At 33.7% G+C, this 23,336-nt stretch overlaps 2 protein-coding genes across 8 annotated transcripts in view; one reads left to right on the plus strand and one right to left on the minus strand.

Annotated features, from left to right (window-relative positions):
* Window positions 1–23,047, minus strand: part of LRRC40 (leucine rich repeat containing 40) — a 59,392-nt gene extending 36,345 nt beyond the window's left edge. For all 5 annotated transcript variants that reach the window (XR_009345605.1, XR_009345606.1, XM_059138597.1 and 2 more), the window contains exons 1-5: window positions 22,842–23,047; window positions 8,509–8,690; window positions 7,365–7,438; window positions 4,562–4,691; window positions 1,274–1,397 (exon numbers count right to left, since the gene is read on the minus strand). Coding sequence is in view for 3 of the 5 variants with exons in the window: in XM_059138597.1 (XP_058994580.1) it covers window positions 1,274–1,397; window positions 4,562–4,691; window positions 7,365–7,438; window positions 8,509–8,690; window positions 22,842–22,992 (661 nt within the window). In the remaining 2 variants the exon portion in view is untranslated. The remainder of the gene's footprint in view (window positions 1–1,273; window positions 1,398–4,561; window positions 4,692–7,364; window positions 7,439–8,508; window positions 8,691–22,841) is intronic.
* A 52-nt stretch (window positions 23,048–23,099) lies between these two features.
* SRSF11 (serine and arginine rich splicing factor 11) overlaps window positions 23,100–23,336 on the plus strand; it is a 42,727-nt gene continuing 42,490 nt past the window's right edge. Inside the window, exon 1 of one of the 3 annotated variants that reach the window (XM_059137331.1) lies at window positions 23,100–23,229. The gene's annotated coding sequence lies outside the window, so the exon portion shown is untranslated. The remainder of the gene's footprint in view (window positions 23,230–23,336) is intronic. The other 2 variants (XM_059137336.1, XM_059137337.1) reach the window with 2 other exon arrangements.

Raw genomic sequence — 23,336 nt, forward strand, 5'->3', positions numbered from 1 at the left:
AAGAACCATACAAATGTTAGATATTGTTCTTAGGGTCCAGTCATTAAGAGTGAAGTAACAACTAAATGTCCTACTGGTGATAGTTTAAAAGTCATGGTTATCATTGTCATGGCTAAAGGAAGAAAGCATCTGATCATTAATTATATAGTATATTGGAAAAACTGCTATAAATTCAAAGTATTTTCCTATTGATTTCCCTCTTTTCCCATCTCTCAAGATATGTTCATCCAAATTATGAAAAAAAATTTCAAGCTTCTTACATACTAAGGTAACATATTTTATGTTTAGTTCTACTTTTTATTACCTGTATTGAAAAATGGCAAATATAAGCAAAGTCTTAATTACCGGTATCCTAAGTAAAGGCTTCCCTAAAATATCAACTCGATTTATGGAAGATTTAACGTATGCACTCCTATTACAAATGACAAACGACTACTAATCTAAAATAAAACAGCACAATTTTACAAATTTATCTCAAAATGTTCTGTAATCAACTATACAAAATCACTCCTATAACCTCCACAAGAAGGAGGTTTAAAAAAATGAAGAGGGCTTATACATGATTAGCAGAAAAGACCAGATAAAGTAAATAGTGGATAGCTGATATACAGAATGCTCATCAACCAAGAAATAGCAGTTTGCCTTTACAAAAAAATGATCTTGCCCTCTAAATCAAGAATTCTGAGGTAGTGAATTATAATTATTTAAAAGGTACTGAAATGTGCCTTCAATTTCTTTATCCCTTAATATTAGTTCTAGAATATGTTAAATACAATAGTTCAATGGTAAACTTCAATAGAACCACTATTTTAACCTTTTCTTTTTTAAAAAATGATTGACCATTTGGGCAAAACTAGACTATCTCCTGGCATCATTACTTATGGAACATGAGGAAGCTACAGCTATAACAAAACCACAAGTAGAATCACCAATTAGAGGGGAATAACCTCTTAGTGATTGTTGAATAAATGAACAGATAACACAGCTCAAAACCTTAATCAATATCTCCGGTATATAATTATACCATAATTTGTAATTATATTTTATTTTCCTCTTTTTGATATGCCAAAATATGCTTTTGGTAATAACTGTTTAGAAAGTTAAGCTAGACAATAATGGTCTGGAGAAAATCTTACTATTTGCTATTATTTGCTTTACCCACATAAAATCTATTATTTTACTTCCCTGTAACTAACAATATTAAAATTTACTTTTCTAAGTATAAGTTGCACCAACTTCATATCATATATATTTTAAAATAGAGAAGATTTACTTTTCATTCCACTTATTTCTGCTGGCAAACTCTTCAGTTGATTGCTGGAAAGATTAAGTCGCACCAGACTGGAGAGAGAACAAAAACTAGCAGGAACAGTTGTAAGACGATTGTTGGAAATATCCTTTAGAAAGACAATGAATCAATCAATCTATCCATCTATCAATAAATCAATTTATTTATCAATAAATCATCGATAAATAAATATATATATATATATATATAGATCAATAAATAAATTAATAAATAATTGCTCCCTCAAAGAGATTCGAGGGTTTGAGGAGATTACAATACGAAGACTATTTTAGAGGTGGTAATTTTTATAACTCTCATCCACTGACAATTTCACAAGATGTCTGTCATTCATGACCTCAGACCATGTGCCCAGTAATGGAGCACAAAGGAATCAGAATTAATTCTAACTTCAGAAATACTTTACATAAAGGTTTCTGTTATTACTAAGTCATGCTATATCATGTATCATGTTTTTAATTAAAAAAATCTACCTGTCCATCTGATATTTATTGAGTACATAGGATAAATTAGGCAAACTGATTAGGTAAACAGTAGTATGAAATGAAAAATGCCATTGCAAGAGAAAAAAAATCATGAAAGAAAAAAAAATAAACCTGAGAAAATAGATGTTTTAATTTTTAAGGAAAAATATATTCCCTCTTGGTTCTTCCGCCGACCTCAGCAAGTCTGCTTTGACTAAGTCCAGAAGTTTACTTTCTGCTTTTCCTTCATTTAAGCTTGCCTAATTAGTGTCTATACCTGTTTTTTTAAGTCATTGTTTCTGTTTCTTTCTTTAAAACATAAACACAGTTTTGAAGAGAACGTTTTTTGAGACTCTGTTTAAAAGACAAATAACTCTTATGACATCTGAATTAGGGGTAAGTACTCCACTAGCTATCAGCAAACTGTTAGGTAGGGCTAGTTGTAATAATGAATTAAAAAAAAAAAATGACTTAAGGGAACTTGTTCTCTGAAGACTCATTTAGCCTAACATTAAACAGTTACATTCTCTAAGTCAATTAAGAAGACAGAAAAAAATAAAATTCTAGATCAGCTATTCTTTATAAAACATGGCTACAATTATAAATAACACAAAATAACATATCATAATCAACAACAGGAAACAACAATCTACAACACCAATACTCTAAACACTAAGAATGAACAGATTACTACTGAATAAATATTTTGTAATATCAAAAATTACTAACACTAAATGCAATGTAGTATTCTGGATTGGATCCTGGAACAAAAAAAAAGGACATTAGTGGAAAAGCTGGGAAAATCTTAATAAAATCTATACTGCAGTTAGTAATACTGTACCAATGTTAATCTCTTAGTTTTTCAAATGTCCCATGGGTATGTAAAATATCAAATTAAGAAAAGCTAGGTGAAGAGTATAAAGTAACTCTCTGTAATCTCTTAACATTTTTGCAAATCTAGAATTATTTCAAAATAAAAAACTTTTAAAAGTTTTTGATACAGAAGATATTAATTCACAAATTCTTAAGATCTTTTAGAGAACCCAAATCAACAAAATTACTAATAAATTTAAACATTTAATTATTGTGGCTAATAATTAAATTAAATATAAGTACATTATACATAAATTAATCAGTATTTATGCTGTCATTTCTTCAATAAATATTTAGTATCATTGCTAAGCAGTTTTTATATAAATTTAAGGAAAATTACTAGCTTAAATTATTAAACATGCTTATATTTCTAATGTTGTGATGTACTTTTGCTTACATTTATGATTGGGATACTGAGTCCCTAAGAACACAATTTTGAACTGAACTATCCTTTCATTATGCAAATGACTATCTAAGAACCCATGAAAAGGAAATAACTGAGAACTGCTATAGTTTATTAGATCTTCTTTCTAAATACTCTTCTTTTTTTAATATACCAATTGTTATCTTTTACCATTAGAATATAAAAAAATCTGATGGCCCTTTCGTTAGCCACTCATCTTATCTACCTATGTCTTTAACTTTCCAAACCTTATTTCCAATCTGCTCACATTGAAAGACAAAGACAGGTACTAAAGGACAGTTAAGGAAAGTTATATATGTTGATTTCAAACACTAGAACGGATGAAAGAAATATCAAGAAAGATGTATTTATAGGGAAAAAAAAGAGGTAGAAGAATTAATTTCCCCTTTAATGAGAAATAAACTTTGACTAAAGTGACATAAGTTTCTGAAAACATGTAATAAGGAAAACAATAAGAATGTAAGAGGAAATAACTATGTGCAGTATAGATTATATATCAGAACAACTAGTCTAATCTAGCTAGTCTTTCAGATCGAATATTTTAGTGGAATCTTACTCCTTCAGGGGTACAGTAGGAGAAAAAAAGGGATATACTTTGGAGTCAAACCGACTTATGTTAAAATCCTGAATTCATTATCTATTAGTTTACATGGCTTCAGATAAGGTACTTTTTTTTTTTTTTTTTAAATAAACTGTAGTTCCATATCTGAATTAGGGGATAAAACTATGTACCTTGCTATATGTAAAGTACAAAGCAAAGTGCTTATTATTTTCATTACTCTTAAAATAAAATCTGTTTTGGGCTGCCAGGGCTCAGTGGGTTGAGCCTCTGCCTTCGGCTCAGGTCATGATCTCAGGGTCCTGGGATCGAGCCCCGCATCTGGCTTTCTGCTCAGTGGGGAGCCTGCTTCCTCCTCTCCCTCTACTTGCTGTGCTGTCTCTTTGTGATCTCTCTCTCTGTCACATAAATAAATAAAATCTTTAAAAAAAATAATAATATCTGTTTTGCTTTATGGTTATCTCCATTCTGGATGTGACATAGATGGAATGAAAATTTGCAAGGTAAGGTGGACATTTTGAAAAATAGGGAAGAAAAGGCAGGCATTAAAGGGACTGTTTGGACATTCAAAGGACAGGAGGGTTATAGGGACAATAAAGAAGGAACGAGTATAGAAATGGGAATTTGTATGCTAAAGATACATTTTCCTTATTTTGCAAAGCCATAAAATCCTCTGAATATCAGCCATTCCTTATCACCCCCTTCCCACACTCTATTCTTTATTAAAACCTGACATGATTTTATAAGAAAAAATAGGAAAAACAAATTTAACAATTACTAATTTAGCAATCTTATTGAAATGCAGTTTCTGAGAATCTAGTCATATAACCAGTTGTCCATGTTTTTCATGATTTCAATCATACATCCAATTTCTCAGCCTGATGAAAAATCACATCAGCCCCAAATTATATAAAAATTGGAAAATCACAACTTACCAAATCTTCTAAATTGAAAAGTTGTTCAAATCCCTCTGGTATGCAAGTTAGTTCATTATGCTGGAGATATAGGCCTTTCAGGTTTCTTAGCTTTGTAATTTCTTCAGGTAGTATTTGCAGTTTGTTATGGCTATGGATTGATAAAATAAATGCTAAGTAATTTGGTAATAATAAATATTTGTAAAGGTATTTTTGTTAACCAATACATGGGCTCATTTATAAAAATGAAATATGGTTATAGTTCTAAAAACTTATCAAACTTCACATATAGCTCATTAAGATTATAGTCATCTAAAGTAATCAAATTGAGAGTTTCAAAGAAAATAAAAGAACAAAAGTTTTAACCAAATCATAAATTTTAATTTTTTATATTGTATCTGAATTTTATTTTATTTTACTTTAAAGATTTTATTTATTTGAGAGAGAGAGAGAGAGAGTGCTCACGAGAGCACAAGTTGGGGAAGGGGCAGAGGGAGAGGAGAAGCAGGCTCACCACTAAGCAGGGAGCCCGAAGCAGGACTCGATCCCAGGACCCCAGGACCCCGAGATCATCACCTAAGCCTAAGACACTTAACCAACTGAGCTACCCAAGCGCCCCTGTATCTGAATTTTAGGATTCTGACACAGATATGGGCACATATACATTACAGTGGAGTAACAGCTTCTATGGGGATTATGTTTTTAAGCTAGCACTCGAGACAAAAATAGCTATTTCTGTTAAAGGGCCTGGTATGTCCAGCTAAATATAATATGCAACTCCACTCTTTGTACTTAGTCTTAATTTTTCAGCTCAGTCTTTTTGTAGAGATACTCAGTTTATTGTTTTAGAAGACCCAAGTCACTGAAGATGATACATTCCCTAATAATTAAGAGATGACCTGATTTAATTTGTTCCCAGATTTATCTCAACTATTCACTCAGGAATTCCATTCTATTTTCATGCCATCTACAATTACTTAACAAATAACAGGGCGGAATAAGAAATATAATGGGGTAAAAATAACCTTAAATTACATAAAAATAAAACTAGCTGAAACAAAAATACCAAAAGATGTCATCTAAAATAAATAAAAAACACTAGGGGAACCAGGGTGTCTCAGTGGGTTAAGCCTCTGCCTTCAGCTTAGGTCATGATCTCAGGGCCCTGGGATCAAGCCCTGCATCGGGCTCTCTGTTCAGTGGGGAGCCTGCTTCCCCCGCACCCTGCCTGCCTCTCTGTCTGCTTGTGAATCTCTCTCTCTCTGTCAAATAAATAAATAAAAAACACTAAAAAAAATGTTAAAAATTGGTTATTATTGTTGGTTACCTAATTAAAATCTTTGTAGATTTCACAGGAATGTAGTTGGGCAGAGATGTAATCCTAGCTACATATCTCCTCCATTTGTTTCCCAACTGAAATAGCTGGGAAGTAGTCCACCCTAAAGCTTAATAGTCTGAAGTGCTGGAAGCTAAAGCTAAAGCCATACCTAATCCATGCTTCCTCTCATATTCTCTCAACCCTACCCATTCTTGCCTTTGCAGGTCACACCCATGCTTTGGACTTGTATGGGGAAAAGGTTCTGATGTAGCTCTAAACGATTAGCAGCTTTGATGTATAGATATTTTTGCTGATTTGTGGTAATTTTTTCAATAGATGAAAACTCTAACTAAAGGAAACGTTCTCCCTCAAAGCAACTGACTTAATCACAGAACACTGATGTAGATCTGTAACCTTACCAATTTTATAAACCAGTTTTTCAAAACATGTTTTGAACACTTAATAAACCTTTTTATCTCCTAAATGAAATCTTCCCAAATCCCTTTCCCCTAATCTGTATATATAAAATGTATCTAAGGTATTTATTATTTCTTGGAAGTCTAGGTGTATATTGAAGGGCAAACAAAGTTAGCCAGTCTTAGCCACCTGGCTTCCAAAATACCTATCAACAAGTACCAGAAGCATATCTGTAGAACTCCAGGAATCCTCAGAAAAGTTTAAAAGCTACTAATACTAAAACCATGACATTCTTCATCATTAATGAAAGAATTATTTCCAATTTTTTCATATTGCTTAACCAAGATTTTTTTTAAATATCAAAGTAACTTAAAACCTGAGATATCAATAAAAGGTTACTAAAATAACCAGTAAAAATTGTTACATAAACATAAAACAAAAAGAGGATGCCTGGGTGGTTCAGTTAGTTAAGCATCAGCCTTTGCCTCAGGTAATTATCCCAGGGTCCTGGTATTGAGCCCCAGGTCCTCAGGAGCACTGCTCAACAGGGAGTCTGCCTGTCCCTCTCTCTCTGGCCCCTGCACACTCATGCTTTCTCTCTCACACTCTCCCTCTCAACTAAATAAGTAAAATCTTTTAAAAAATGAAATAAATAAATAAAACAAAAAGGACTTTAAAAATCAACTGGCTTTACATTTGTATAATCAGAAAAACATGCAGGCAATTCTAAAACAAAAATAATCTGAGAAAATTTAAATTTCTTACTGTGGGGTGCCTGGGTGGTTCAGTCAGTTAAGCATCTGCCTTTGGCTCAGGTCATGATCCCAGGTCGTGGGATCAAGTCCCACGTCAAGGTCCCGGCTCAGTGGGGATTTTGTTTCCCCTCTCTACCCCTCTCCCCTGCTCTCTATCTCACTCTTTCTCTCAAATAAATACATAAAATCTTAAAATTAAAAAAAAATCTTACACTGCTTTTACTACTTCCTGAGATAATACAAAAATATTTTCTAGTATTAAAAAAATATTAAAGGATATTAGATTTATACTCTTATATTAGCAATATTGAAATTAAATAAGCTTAATTTTTACCTGACATTAAGTTTCTGAAGATTTTCTAACTCTCTTATAGCAGAAGGAAGGGATGTCAGCTGGTTATCATGTATCTAAAATGTATTAAAAAAAATTTCAATTATCTTAGTCTTATAATTAACCACATATGAGTTTGCCATTGTACAAAGCTTTTCAACAATAATTCTATTATTTTAATTCAATAGCATAGTTGGAGTATTAATTTATTCTATGTACAGAAGAAGAAAAGGCATTTGATTGAAGTTGACTAAACTCCTGTTCAAAAATCATGAAGTGGTAAGTCATCAATTTTAGATATTACAATTAAAATCACTGAGCAGAATCTCAGTCTTACATGAGAGATGAGAGGGTTAGAAACAATTAGCACTTGATGGTATGATTCATGTCAACATATACAAAAAAAAATAAGAGGAGGGGGAACCTCTATTATGTTCTCATATTATTTTCAAGATACAAGGAACCTTAGAGAACATCTAAGCCAATCCATGCATTTTGTAAATTCGAAAATAAAAATCTTCTCTAGAAATTTGACCAGATCTAACACTTTCTGACATGAATTGGAAGATTTCTGATGTTACTAAGTAGAGTACATCCAAACTCCAGAGACTGTGCAATAAACTACTCATGCTTTACTGTATAACATGGCAATGGCACTAAAAATTTGCCCTTGAATAAACACACAAAAAGTTAAGTTCAATAATTTAAGTCAGTATTGAAGTTTAAAAAAAAAAAGTAAGTTCAAGTACTGCTTTAATGTCTAGAATGATGAAGAGAAAAATAATAGCAATAAAAAAAAAGATGAGCAACAGCAACCACTTGTTAAATATGGATTGTTGGCATGTAATACTGCATTAAATTCTAATAACAATTTTTATAAAAATAAGTAGTGTCAGTCCTGGTTTATAGATGTGGAAACTGAAGTACAATGAAGTAACTTTCCCAAGATCACACAGCTATCAAGTGACATAGTCAGAATTGCAAACCTGATGTTCTATAAGTGCACTCTTAACCATTAGGCTCTGCCTATCAATAATTTATTCTTCCTTGCATTCTACCAATTAAACACATTTTCTGCTTATCAAAGCCTAAATTTACCTTCAGAGTCTCTTTAACTAATGACCCATATTCGTATCCATTAACTTACATCAAGAACAGTGAGTGCAGGCAGGAGTCGTAGGTCATCTGTAAGTGACTGAAGTTTATTGTTGGATATGATTAGTTTGGTCAAATCCGTCTGCTCCCACCATCGCTCAGTAGTACTGAATGAAAGATTCTGATTAGCTTCCTCAGGAATATCCACATTTATTCTCCAGACACACTGAGGTACTATTTCCATCACCACCACACCAAGAAGAAAGAAAAGAAATGACATACTAAGTGACATACTTCTATAACAGCCATTCAATTTATCTAATGAAAAGCATTTTCTGAGACAGTAAAACTTTTTAACAATTCAAAAAGCAATAATTTACATCCGAAGTTGATTTTATTAAAAAACAGAGTATGTATTTTATATATTAAATCTTACATATTTTTTTGAAGATTTTATTTATTTGTCAGAGAGAGAGAAAGAGCACAAGAAGGGCAAGGGGCAGGCAGAAGGAGAAGGAAAAGCAGGATCCCTGCTGAGCAAGAAGCCCAATATGGGACTTGATCCCAGGACCCTGAGATCACAACCTGAGCCATTTTATTGTCATTCGGCTATATTTACTATACACATACTCTTCATAGCACATTGTAGTAGATATATAAGACAATAAGGAAGAGACTTTACCATTATGCTAACACAATAAAAGTATGAAAATCAACATTTATAAGAGGATGTCATGAGTTTTACAACAGGAGTATATAGTGTCTGAGAAAGCACTGGCAATAGTAATAGCTAATAAGTAAGAGGTAATTTTCCAACATACTCATTTAAACTTCATAATATTTCTGTGACATAGATGCTATTATTCTTCTCATTTTATAGACAAGAAAAATGGGCACAGAATTTACCCAGGGCTACATAGCTATTAGGTAGCAGAAATAGGATTCAAACACCTGCATAGCTATATTGCCTTGACTCTCAGTGGACATCTGGAAGGCATAACTAATTCTGGTAGCTGCTATTTTACCCAACATACAATTTTATTTCTTACTCCATCACACAACATCATGTGAATTCTACTGCAGCAAACACAATAACTTCTTAAACATAGCAAATAAGACCATATATGTTGAACAGGGAGATTCCAAGTTCACCACTAAAAAATTTGAAACTCCAGAAGGTATTAACTTGCTATAGTGTTACACCAAAACTATTTTAAAGTCCCTCATTCCAGGGCACCTGGGGGGGCTCAGTCGCCTCTGTCTTCAGCTCAGGTCATGATCCCTGAGTACTGGGACTGAGCCCCACATCAGGCTCCCTGCTCAGTGGGGAGCCTGCTTCTCCCTCTCCCTCTGCCTGCTCCTACCCAGACCCACTTGTGCTCTCTCTCTCACTCTCTCAAATAAATAAAATCTTACCAAAAAAGGGGGGGATCCTTCATTCCTGCATAAAAGTAGGACTATACAGTAGTAGATTAGAACTTTCATCAAGGCAACAATTGATTATATCCTGCAGTCACTGATGAAGATTTCAGAATGCGACTAAATGGAAAGATGTTGTCAAAGTTTCAAGTTCAGGACACTGAAGTATAATTCAGGATTAATAATCTGATATAATGGTTTTATAGAAGCAAAGCAGAGTTTCTGAAATCCAGGAGACTTACGCTCCTTCAAAAAAATGGAGTGTCTATATTCATATTATAATGAAAGAAAAGATCCCTCTCCTACCCCTTCTCTCTGGTTAAGTAGTCACTTTATACTTTTACATATGAATCTAGCTACTATGAATATTATAGAATATAAGCCCATTCATTTTTCTGTTTGTGGATTATGGCTTATTTTTAAAGCAAAGAAAAATAAAAAGAATTCACTCTCCCCAACTTTTTTGAGAGCAAAAGCACCATAAAATGTGCCACTGTTACTACTATTACTATTACTACTGCTACCATTATTATTATTATTATTATTATTTTGGTATATAGGTATAGATGGTTGAGTAAGAATAAGAAATGACAAATCAACTCAGATTAGAATGTGAATTTATTGACACCAAAAGGGTCCATATAAATGGGGATGTTCATGTATTTGACTAAATATCAGTGTTACTCTTTAGAACAATTTTTTTTAAGTTACCAATGAGCCATCCAGGTTTAGTTACCAACAAACATTTATAGAACAAAAAAAGAGGCAATACAAAACACACACAAAAAGGCAGAAGAAACTATATGATATGTACTCCTAGAGTACATATATGATATGTACATATCATATATGTACTCTACTCCTAAGAAAATATATAGAGCATTTGTGCATCTATTTTTCTCTGATACCTATATAGAGGTACATTAAGATGATTATAATTAATAAGCAATGTAATAACAAATTTTGGTGGGGATGAAGGCAAGGAGCTCAAGAAATTTACAGACAACATAATGAAAATATCTGTTACCTGTCAACTACACTAAATGAATGTTACAATGTTATCATTATTTCAGATTTTTCTGTTAGCAAAATTTGTCCTTGTGGGAACTATCAAGGTTGATACTCCAGTGTTCCTGAACATGTAATCAATTTGCTTTTCCAGAAATACTGACATACTGCTCTTTCTTTTCCCCATTACTGTTTGTGAGGTATCCCAATTTCTTCAAGAGCTTAGAGCATCAAGATTTATATCACCTTTCTTCTCCTACCCAAAAACAGAAAGAACCACTAAAAGTTACAAAAAGTCCTAATTATAGAGGAATTCTTTAGAGTTATCCTAAAATAGCTTACCAATGCATAAAACAGATACTATTAGGTAAAGATAAATGTCAATAGGCATATAAATGTGACAAAAATTACGATATAGTCAGGTAATTTATTTATCTATTTGGCTCCACATCCGGCATGGAGGCCGACATAGGGCTTGAACACAATCCTGAGATCAAGACCTGAGATCAAGATTTGGACACTTAACCAACTGCGCCACCCAAGTGTCCTTCATTTACTTTATGTAATATTTAAAATATTATATAAAAAGTCAAATATATACATAAATTTAAAGAACAGTATAATGAAGTACACTCCATTATCCACCACCCACCTATAACAATTATTAACTCAAGTCCAGTCTTCATAAATAACCTCATTTTATAATGATATAAGCTACAATCACAAACTAGAAAAAGAAGAAATTAAACACAAAGTAAACAAAAGCAAAGAAATAAAGAGGGGAAATCCATGAAACAGAATAGATAAAAAGCAATTAAACCAATACCTGGTTCTTTGAAAATTGAAATATCACCTTAGATCCTATAGATGATTAAAGGAAGAGACTATTATAAACAATGTCACATCTATAAACTCAATAGCTTAAATAAAATGAACAAATTCCCTGAAATGGGGGAAAAATCCACAACAACAATATGAAATCTGAGTAGCCTTGCATCTATTAAAGAAATTGAATTTGCTATTTTAAATATTGCCATTTAAATATTTAAAACATACTTAAACAAAGAAAACTCCAGAACCAGATGACTTCACTGGTGAATTCTAACAGACATTTGGAGTAGAAATGATACTAATTCTACACAGACTCTTTCAGAAAATGGAGGAAAGAACAATCTCTATCTCATTTTATAAAGCCAGCATTACCACGATACCAAAACCAAAGACATTAAAAGAAAAAGAAAAAAGAAAGAAAAAGAAAAAAGCTACAAGCCAAACTCCCTAATGATTACAGACCCAAAATTCCTTAACAAATTACCTACATATAAAAAATACATCACAACCAAGTGGTAATTACATCAAGAATGCAGGAGTGTTTTAACATCTAAAGATCAATGAGATCTATCATATTAACAGAAAAAAGAAACAATGATTCTCAAGAAATGCAAAAAAAAAAACTGACAAACAAGATAAAAACTCTCAAAAAACTAAGTATTGAAGGGAATTCTTTTGGCCTAATAGCAGGTTTCTATGAAAAGCATACAACTAACATCATACATAATGGTAAAAACTAGGTGCTTTCTCTCAGTGTCTTCTTAAGACATGGATGCCCATTATCACAACTTCAGAATTCTACTCTGGGTCCTGACCAATGCAATAAGGAAAGAAAATAAATGGCATTCAGATTGGAAAGGAAAAAGTAAAACCATCTCTATTAGTAGAAAACATGATCATCTATGTAGAAAATCCTAAGGAACCTATAAGAAAATTCTTGGAATGGGTTTCGAGAATTCAAGGTTAATATACAAAATCAACTGTGCTTCTAGGTATTAGCAATCAATAAATGAAAAACTCTTTTAGATGCTTAAAGATTCTTAAGATACAGCATCTAAAACCATGAAATACACGGGGCTAAGCTTGACAAATCAATGCAAAATCTGTGGTATGAAAATAAAAAATACTGCTGTGAAAATTTAGAGAAGGTCTAGATGAGCAGACAAATATACCAAATTATAAACTAATTTCAGTTGTCACTTCTCCCTAAGGTGACTTACAGATTCAGCACAGTCATAATCAAACTCTCAGATGGTGCTGCTACAGAAATTAACAAGCTGATTCTAAAATGTATTATCAAAATGCAAAAGAACTAAAATAAATTAATTTTTGAAACAGTAGAGAAAAGTTGCAGAACTTAACGATAATTGATTTAAAGTCTTAACTATAAAACTTGTCAAGACAGTGTATTAATATTAAGGATATATAAATCAATAGAAAAAATGAGTTCAGGAAAATTCCATGCAATAATATATTGTCAACCAATTTTCAACAGAAATGCCAACTTAGTAAGAAAAAGTCTTCTTCAACAAATGGCACTGGAACTGTAAATTCATATAGATAAAAAAAGAACTTCAACCTGTACCTTATGACACACTCTAACCTTAACTTAAAATAGATGATAGTCTTAAACATGAAAGACAAAACTATAAAAATTCTAAGAGAAAGCAGAGGAGAAAATCTTCACAGCTCCTGGATGGATAAAATTTCTTAGTACAGAAAAAGTACAAATCCCAAAAGAAAAGATAGTAAGTTGGACTTCCTCAAAACTGAAAACTTCTGTTTTTCTAAAGAAATCATTAATCCTCGGGACACCTGGGTGGCTCAGTTGGTTAAGCAGCTGCCTTCGGCTCAGGTCATGATCCCAGCGTCCTGGGATCAAGTCCCACATCGGGCTCCTTGCCCCGCAGGGAGCCTGCTTCTCCCTTTGACTCTGCCTTCCACTGTGTCTGCCTGTGCTCGCTCCTGCTCGCTCTCTGACAAATAAATAAATCTTTAAGAAAAAAAAAAAAGAAATCATTAATCCTCAGACCACAAAAATATATTAGATATCGATAGAGATAGATATCTGAATACTTCTATCCCAAAAATAAAAGGTCTTACAACTTAAATACAAATAGCCCAACTTAAAAAGAGACAAAAAATCTGAGCACTTGGTAGAAGATATACAAATAGCCAATGAATAGTTGAAAAAGATGCTCAACATCATGAGTCATTAAGGAAATGTAAATAAAACTATAAGGAGGTAGGCACTACAACACAAGTACAAGAATGGCTAATATCAAAAAGACTGACAATACAAACTGTTGGTAATAATCTAGAGCAACTGAATCTCTTATTTACTAGGAGCAAAAAGTTTGGTAAATTCTTATAAACTTAAATATACACTTACTACTATATGTCAAGCAATTCTATTCTCAGGTTTGTAACTTACCAGGAATGATAACATACGTCTACACAAAGACTGTACTTGAAAACTCATGGTAGTTTTACTCATAACAGCCAAAAACTAGAAGCAAATCAAATGCTGATCAATAGGTGAATGGATAAAAAATTGAGGTGTATATATATGTATGTATATATACATATATATGTACACATACACACATACATACAATGGACTATCACTCAACAATAAAAAAATATACTGATACAAACAACATGAAGGAACCTGAGAAAACATACTAAGCAAGAGAAGCCTAAAACAAAACAAAAATTGCAAATGTATAATTCTGTTTAAATGAAATTCTAGAAGCAGCTAATCTGTATTGACAAAAGCAGATCACTGATTGTGTAGAATTAGCAGTGAGGGTTGACTGACAAAAAAAGGGGCTTAAGGGAACTTTTTGAGTGTTGGAAATATTCTATACTTTTTATTGTGGTAGTGATTACACAATTTTATGTATGTGTAAATGTGTGTGTGTGTGTACGCATATATATACATCAAAACTCACTAAATGGTACACTTAAAATGGATGCACACATTGTTTGTAAATCATATCCCAATAAGGTTAACTCAAAATAAGATAAACGTGATGTAATGTATCAAGGCAATCTTATGTGTGCATATATTCATTCACATAGGTGTATGTATATATACATATATATCAAGGTATATATATGCATAAATACACACACATATATACACCTACATACACAGATAAATATATTTCTCACAAGATGTTAATTGTCACAAACAGTACTACTCGATACAACTTTCTGCAATGATGGAAATATCCTATACGCTGCACTATTCAATATGGTAGCCACTAGCTGCATACAGCTATTGAACACTTAAAATGTGGCTAAGGTGACCGAAGAACATAATTTTCAATTTTATTTAATTTTGGTTAATTAACATTTAAGTAGCCATACATGACTAGAGGCTTCCACAATGAACAGAATGGCCATTAACAAAGACTGGGAAAAGATCTCTTTGCATATTTTGGGGGGCATATTACTCACTGATAATAGTTAATTATAGAAATGGGGACTACCGATGGATTGATGCCAGAGAACTAGTGGCTAATATGGGGAAGGCACTTAGAGGCAGGTACGGTTAGAAACAGAGAAGAAATTTTTTTTTAAAGTTTAAAGTGGTTTTTACATGGAAGAATAAAAGAAGGTGTAGCCAGTAAACTACAGAAGCAACAAATCATGAAATTGAGAAATCTTTTTGGACAGTTTTGAACAATTTCATGTATATAATGATCACCCATAGTGTATGCTATTTCCTTAAGGTGGAAAACCATAATTATTCCTGTTAAGGTCTATATACTCATATACGTAGATTCCATCTTCTAAAAGCTTGTAAATATGTTAAACTATGATACACATGATAACATCCTGGATGTATCACTGACCAAAGAGAGAACTAAGCTTTGGTTTAAACTGTACAACTAATCAAACTGGCCAGTAATCCAACATCTCTGGTTACCAATTTCCTTGTTGATTAAATGAGAGAGCCCCGCAGTAACTTAAATGCTAGGATACAGCAATAGTAATACAAATAGTCTTTTGCTAGGTGAAGAATAATATTTTAATATCAGCTTATCCAACAAATGCCATTCACTAAACCCTTTACCCAATTACGAGGATTTTACAAGAATCAACCAGTTAGGACTAGCACTTTGCAAGAGATCAGGGAAAGCTCACTGATAAACATTCCAAATTTCTCACAGTAGTTTATTCGTGGCAACCAATGGCCCCTTTACATTAAAGAAAGAATCCCCTACTGACTATTCACAATACTGCAGTGCCATTTTCAGACTATCTTTAAAGTTCAATAAGAAACAAATACAGTCATACACATATCCACACATAACACCAGAGTAAAATCGAATAGTTATATAGAAAGCATTAACTCAGTTTCAGCTTGAGTATCTTTATGTTTTAGAACACCTGAGTCATTGTTATATTAGAATGTATGAAGAGAACTGTTCTCTCTTGAAGTCCAGCAGGATACTGTTGTTAAAAAAAAAAAAAAACCCAATAATACGAAACAATGCTTAACATATAAAAAAGGAAACATTTTTTTACTAATCACTTTAAGAGAAAAACAAGTTTAAATTTGTATTTTAATTTGAGGGTATATTCAGTTTTACAGTGAAGATAAAACTCATTGAAACTATAATTCCATTCTTTTCAATCTGTATTTTTTCTGTGACAGTATCCATGACAGATGGCATTCACTCAACTAATGCTCCCATCCTTTCCTAAGAAAACATACTAAAATGCAACTAGGTAAACATATTAATATAAACATAAGTTTAATTTATGCACTAATTTATTAAACAAATTTTGGCACTGATAGTAACTTGAGATATACCTCTCAAGAGACTGAAACAATGAATTCAGAACTATTTTAACAGACAAAGAAATAGGAATGGTACTTTCAATTAACCACCTAGTTCCTTGTTTCATAATCCAAACAAGCAGATTTCCCTGGATTTCAGTATACTAAAAACCAAATGTTTACCTCAAGATTCTGTCATTGTATACAGATTAAAACACTTCCCTCTTGTTTTCATTTCTAAGAATGTTCCAGAATAGCTTATTTGGATGATCCACTCAATAGTTTTCTGAAATTATTATTTTTTTAAGATTTTATTTATTCATTTGACAGACAGAGATCACAAGAAACAGAGAAGCAAGCAGAGAGAGAGGAGGAAGCAGGCTCCCCACTGAGCAGAGAGCCCAATGCAGGGCTTGATCCCAGGACCCCGGGGTCGTGACCTGAGCCGAAGGCAGAGGCTTTAACCCACTGAGCCACCCATGCGTCCCTTTATCTGAAATTATTATTAAAATCTGATACTTCGGTTAATTATTATTAGCTGCTCATACAATTAAATTCAATTAAGACAACTAGTAGTCAAAATAGCGTTAAGCTAAATAGTAAAGCAGAACACAGTTAATACAGATTTAAAGACGGTTATTTAAAACTTGGGAAATATACGGTCATGTTCCACTTTTTACTGTGTCATAACAAACTTCACACACTTTTTTGAAAAAGGCAAACTCTCAGTACCTTAAAACAGATGGCATGACATCTTGAGGCCTAGAAGCCCTAGACCTATTTACTTAATTCCACAAACAGAAACAAACCAAACTGCTCTCTGCAAAATAAGGGATAAGCTTATACCCATATTTCCCTTTCAAATAATATGGTTTCCAAACAAATTTAATTGGTTTAGAAAAGTATCCTCTTACCAATATTCTTGTCAGTTCAATCATGTGGTTTCCTTTAAAATTTACAGCATTCTTTTGTTACAAACTCTGGCACCTTTTACTTTCATTGAATTTTTGATGTATCACCCAAAAACATTTTCTTTTTTTTTTTTTTTTTTAAATGTAATGAACTTTTAATTTTACCAGGCATAACACAGGGAATCAAAAGCAAAGCAGTCATTAAGTTCCTTTCACAAACTGCCCCCTACATTCCTGCTTTGAGATAAATCCCTGCCTTCCCCCCACCGCCCCCGTTTCTTTGCCTCTGGCTCACACTGTTTCCCACACTCATGTCCATGCACTAGCTCAAATACTAAACCAATGTTTGTAGTAGGTTTTCTTCCAAAATATGTTTGAAATAGAGAAATAATTTCAAAAGTCGTCACACATATGTCATCTCCCTGATTGTGAAATCAGTCCCTTTAAGACTTAAGTTTCATGAAATCAGTCGATGTGTGGACATTTTAAAAATCTGTGCATCCTCATTGGCAACAATTAACTGGGCAGGAGTGTGTGTGTGTGTGTGTGTGTGTGTGCAAAAACATTTTCTACACCACTATCCTACCAATGTCATGTAACCACAAGGCAACAATCAATACCACCTTATCAACTCCATCTTTCTTTTACCTGGTCCATCAAAAAAGCTACAGTATCTATACTAAACCAAGCAATGACATATTTCTGTATACTTGCTCAGAAAAGGAGCTTTCATTCAAAAATTTCCAGAATGTTTCTAATATTCTTCTTTGAAGTTGGTTATTAACAGCTATTTTGTTTCAGCACACCTTTATCAGGAAGTTACAGAACTGACACTTAAGAATGATAACTTAAAAAAACTACCAACAATATTTGAACATTTTAGTAAATTATAGTAATCATAAGACCAAATATTAAAGTCATTAAGAATAATCAGATTATTCAAGTGACACCAAAAAATGTTCCAACAGGAGTCCAGCAGAAATCAATACAATTCTAAGTTTGTTTAAAAAAAAAAAAAGGCAAATTATATTCACACAAAAAACTTTAGAAGAAGAACTTCAAAATATCAATAGAGACTAACCCTGAATGACTATTTTCCCTTTTTATGCTTTCTATAGATTATACTTTTCCTATAATAGACACAATGCTTTTACAAAGAAGAAAACGATAAATGGATATTTTCATAAAAGAACTATGGCCTATCAAAAGAAACGGTACTAAAAGCTGTCAAAAGTATTCATTTCCGTTACAGGTAAAAATTACTGTGTACAGTTAACACCCTATTAGGGTAATAAAATGTCTCACTACTCTTAGAGCTTCCACTAAGAAGAATCAATTCAAGAAGGCCACCATCTAAGAGAAAGAATAAACAGAATTTTAACTGCTTTGGGTTACATACATCAAAATTAAAACCCAGGTTCTATTTTTCCAATATAGAAATAACGGACCTGAGCAATTTTAAATTGCTGCATAAATATTGCAGGAAGAAAGACCTGGAGTACAACACAAAAATTTGTTTAACGTGCAATTCTTGATAAATAGATCTGAATAAAACATATTAAAATGCCTATGTGACTATAAATTGTTTGAAGTGTTAATTTACTTCTTCACAATATCTGGAAGAAACATAGATAGAAGGTATATAACAAATGCAATTTAAATAAGTATCTGTAACTCCCCACAGTATTCAAACACTTTCATATTTATTATCTCATATCTTTCATATAAAATATCTCATGATCTCTCATACATATTGTAAGCAATCACAAAGAAGCCATGTTTGATCACTGCTTTTGTACATAATTCATAATTATATGGTAATAACATTTGGAGATAATAAAAATAAAAAGACTTTTTAATTTTTATTTATTTATTTGGAGCTACAGAGAGAGAGAGAGTGTGTGTGTGTGAGTACAAGCAGGGGGTCAGGGGGAAGGGCAGAGGGAGAAAGAGAATCTTTAGCAAGCTCCACGCCCATTGTGGAGCCCAATGTGGGGTTTATCTCAGGACCCTGAGATCATGACCTGAGCAGAAATTAGGAGTCAGATGCTTAACCAACTGAACCACCCAGGCACCCTAGGAAGACTTTTTTAAAAATGAGTATATTTTTAGAAGTATAACAATATGTATACCAGTAAAAGGGACAAGTTAGTAAAAGTTTATCAGAAAATAGTGATCAATTTTCTATAATTACTTTATGTCAAAAAACATAAACACTTACATAGCTTTCATCTATACATCATATAACACAGACTTTAAAAAATCCTAAATAACAGGCCACTGGCCTTCTATGCATCACTTAGTCATTGAACCCTAAATTACTGAACAGAGATATGCAGCATAAAAAGATGAAGGACAACCATGCTAAAAAGTAAGAAAACAAACAACCCAATTTAAAAATGGACAAAAGATTTGAACGGGCACCACACCAAATAAAATAAACAGATGGCAAACAAGCTTATGAAAAGATGTTCCACATCATATGTCATTAGGGAATAGGAAACTAAAACAACATTAAGATAAGACTACATACTTATTGGAATAGCTAAACTCTAAAAACTTGATAACACCAAATATCGGCAAGGATGTGGAACAACAGGAACTTTCATTCATTGTTATTGAGAGTGCAAAATGGTACACTCACTCTGGAAGATAGTCTGGCAACTTCCTATAAAGCTAAGTGTAGCCTTACCATGTGATCCAGCAATGGCACTCCTAATTAGTTGAAAATTGAAAATTACACCCACACAAAAACCTGAGCACCAAGAGCAGCTTTATTCATAAGTGCCAATAACTAGAAAAAACAAACATGTCCTTCAAAAAGTAAATGGATAAAATGGTACATCCAAACCATAGAATATTCTGATAAAAAAGAAATGAGTTATCAAGCCACAAAAAGACACGGAGGAAGCTTAAATGAATACTTAGTGAAAAAAGCAGTCAAAAAAGTTACATATTATGCGATTCCAATTATATGGTATTTGGGGAAAGACGAAACTATAGGAGCAAAAAGATTGGTGGCTATCAGTCTTGCCACAATGAATAGGTAGAGTTCAGAGGATTTTTAGGGCAGAAAAATTGTTCTATAGAACACCATAATGGTGGATACAGGACATTATGCATTTCTCAAAACTCACAGAATTGTACAATACAAAGAGTGAACAGTAATGTGAACTATGGTTTTTTAATTAATACTAATGTATCAGTATTAGCTCATCAACTGTAACAAGTACACTACATTAATGTAAGGTGTTAATAAAGGAGAAACCATAAGCTGGAGTAAGGGCGTATATGGGAACCCTGTACTATCTGTTCAATTTTCTGGAAACCTAAAACTATTCTAAAAAGACTGTTGTTCTACAATCTAAACATCATTTTAAATGGTTAGTTTTTCGGGGAAAAGAATTTTTCATTACTGTTATTGTTGTTAAAGTATAGGATTCTGAGAAAAGATAGGAGGGCCTTGTAAATACTGAAGGACAAGATTTCAAAAAGTTTTTGTATGTTGCACTAAGAATTTTATACTGAATCTTGTGATATATGGGGAGTCATTAAATGTGAGTGACATAATAAGATCCGGGTTTTAGAAAGATAACTCTTGGTAATGACACTGATTTAGAGTGTGAGACTTAAAGAAATCCAGGAAAGTATTTAGGAAGCTATTACAATGTTTACAGTGATAGCAATAAAAATGGTAACAATTTTTACTGTGCACTTTTTATGTACTAAGTACTTTGTGTACTTGGTAATTAAACCTTAATAGGCCCTATTATCACTACCACATTATAAATGAGAAAATAAGGTACAGTGAGATTAAGCATCTCAAAGTTACATAAGCAAAGATGTGCAGATAAAGAGCATGGCTCCATAAGGGGCTATACATGGTTCAGAATTACAGTGGTTTGGATGTCAAAGGTTGAATGACAGGGGCTGTTGAAGGCTATAGCTAGATAAACATCTTCTACATTATGGTAACAAGGACTTCTTTTTGATTTATAAGTTACAAATACCATGTGCTTCTCCCATTTATAGTTTTCTCCTCTATGAAATACTATACATCCACTCATTCAACATAATTTTTTGAGTACCTAATATGTTTTGGTATTGTGGTAGGCTCTGCTTATACAATGGTAACCTAAATAGCCCTGGTCATGTCAACATAGAGTGAAGAGTCAAAATTCATTTGCTCCCTTAAACTTTTAATAGACAAAATCATCTGGGTCCAATAAAAAGTACATTCTAGTACAGCACTTAGTATTTGGAAAGATTCATTCACTCACTTATTCCTTCCACAAACATTGAATAAGAATCTATTACGAACCAAGAACTGTTTTGGTTGTTAGTGATACAACAATGAGTAACAGAAAGCTCCTTGATTTCATGAAACCAATATTCTAGTGGGAGAGTACGTAAAACAATAAACAAATATATAATATAAATTCTGATAGTGAAATGGTATTTAAAAATTAAACAGGTAAAAACAAAAACCAACCAACCATAGTGTCAGCAATGATATTTATTGATTAGGGCAAGTTAGGAAGTGTGACCTTTGAGCAGAGTCCTACAGGAAGCAAAAAGCCCTAGTCAGGTAGCAAGGAAAATGTTCCAGGCTCTGCGAAAAACAAATGTGCATGTAAAGCTGTAGCTTTAAGATATTTATGTTTCCTTTGATTAAAAGCTTTTCCAAGTAGAGCAGAGATTTAATGTCATATACCCTTTGATTTGTTCTGAAAGTATTTGCTTGGTCCACTCTATACATGACACAATAAAAAAGCAATCATTAAAAAGGAAATGGAAGGTTTCAATCCCAAATAGCCTAAAACCTGAATTTATTTTTTTTTTAAGATTTTATTTATTTGACACACAGAGATCACAAGTAGGCAAAGAGGAGGGCAGAGAGAGAGTGGGGGAGGGAAGCAGGCTCCCCGATGCGGGGCTCAATCCCAGGACCCTGAGATCACACCTGAACCAAAGGCAGAGGCTTTAACCCACTGAGCCACCCAGCCGCCCCTCAAACCTGAATTTAAGTAGAGAAAAACATTACAGGAAGAATGCTATATTCTCTCTTCCCACTTCCTCCCTTACACAAGAGACAATCACAAGTGCATTTGACTACTATTCATTCATGGTACACAGGTGCTTGCTGATCTTTACTAGGTTTCTGAGGATGGTCCCAAATTGATTTTGTATGGCATCTATCTAGATCCTCAATCTAGGAAATATGCTCATTATTCCTGAGAAAAAGTAGGAACTGAACGGGCCTGACCTGACCAGTGGGAATATGGTAGGTGCCTCAATTAGAGCCCGAGGGTCCTGGCTAGGAGACTGTGGCAAAGATGTCAGAAGCAGGCCAAGGAAAGGGAGCTGGCCAGGGGCAAGTGCTTTCTAATAGCGCAATCTGGTCGTACCTCTGGATCTTACCTTCACTGAGATTCCGACCCGACAGGTTTAACTGGCCGCTCTTCCTCGCTGCCTTTAACAGCCCCTGAGGTACTGCAGCATCGACCTCTCTCCTCTCAGCTCTAAAACCCGCTCGGGTATTCTTCTCCGCCACTCCCTTCAGGAGCGACATGTTCAAACCTTGGAGTCCAGAAGCAGAGCGCCGCACGTGACGTTTAAAGGTGGCGCCGGCGTGCTACCCCGCCCCTGCCGTGAGCGCGCGCCGTGCGCTGTGCTCGTGGCCTTGAGCGGGGCCTTCGCTCTTGGCGGCGCGGTCCCGATGTCGTCACCGCCAGTGCCTGGGGTGGAGGGTAGAGGAGCCCTTCCCGTTGCCAGTGCCTGCCTTGTGTCTTGCAATTACTTCGCTCAAGTAAGTGCGTTTAACGGGCTGAAGAGGGGTTCTGAGGGTTTATTGTTTGTACTGTTATTGCAACTCCAACCTTCTCTTCTGCGCTCCCGCCTTGACGAGGGTGTCAG

This window comes from Mustela lutreola, chromosome 10 (assembly GCF_030435805.1).
Source record: "Mustela lutreola isolate mMusLut2 chromosome 10, mMusLut2.pri, whole genome shotgun sequence".
In the NCBI taxonomy this organism is placed as follows: Eukaryota; Metazoa; Chordata; class Mammalia; order Carnivora; family Mustelidae; genus Mustela; species Mustela lutreola.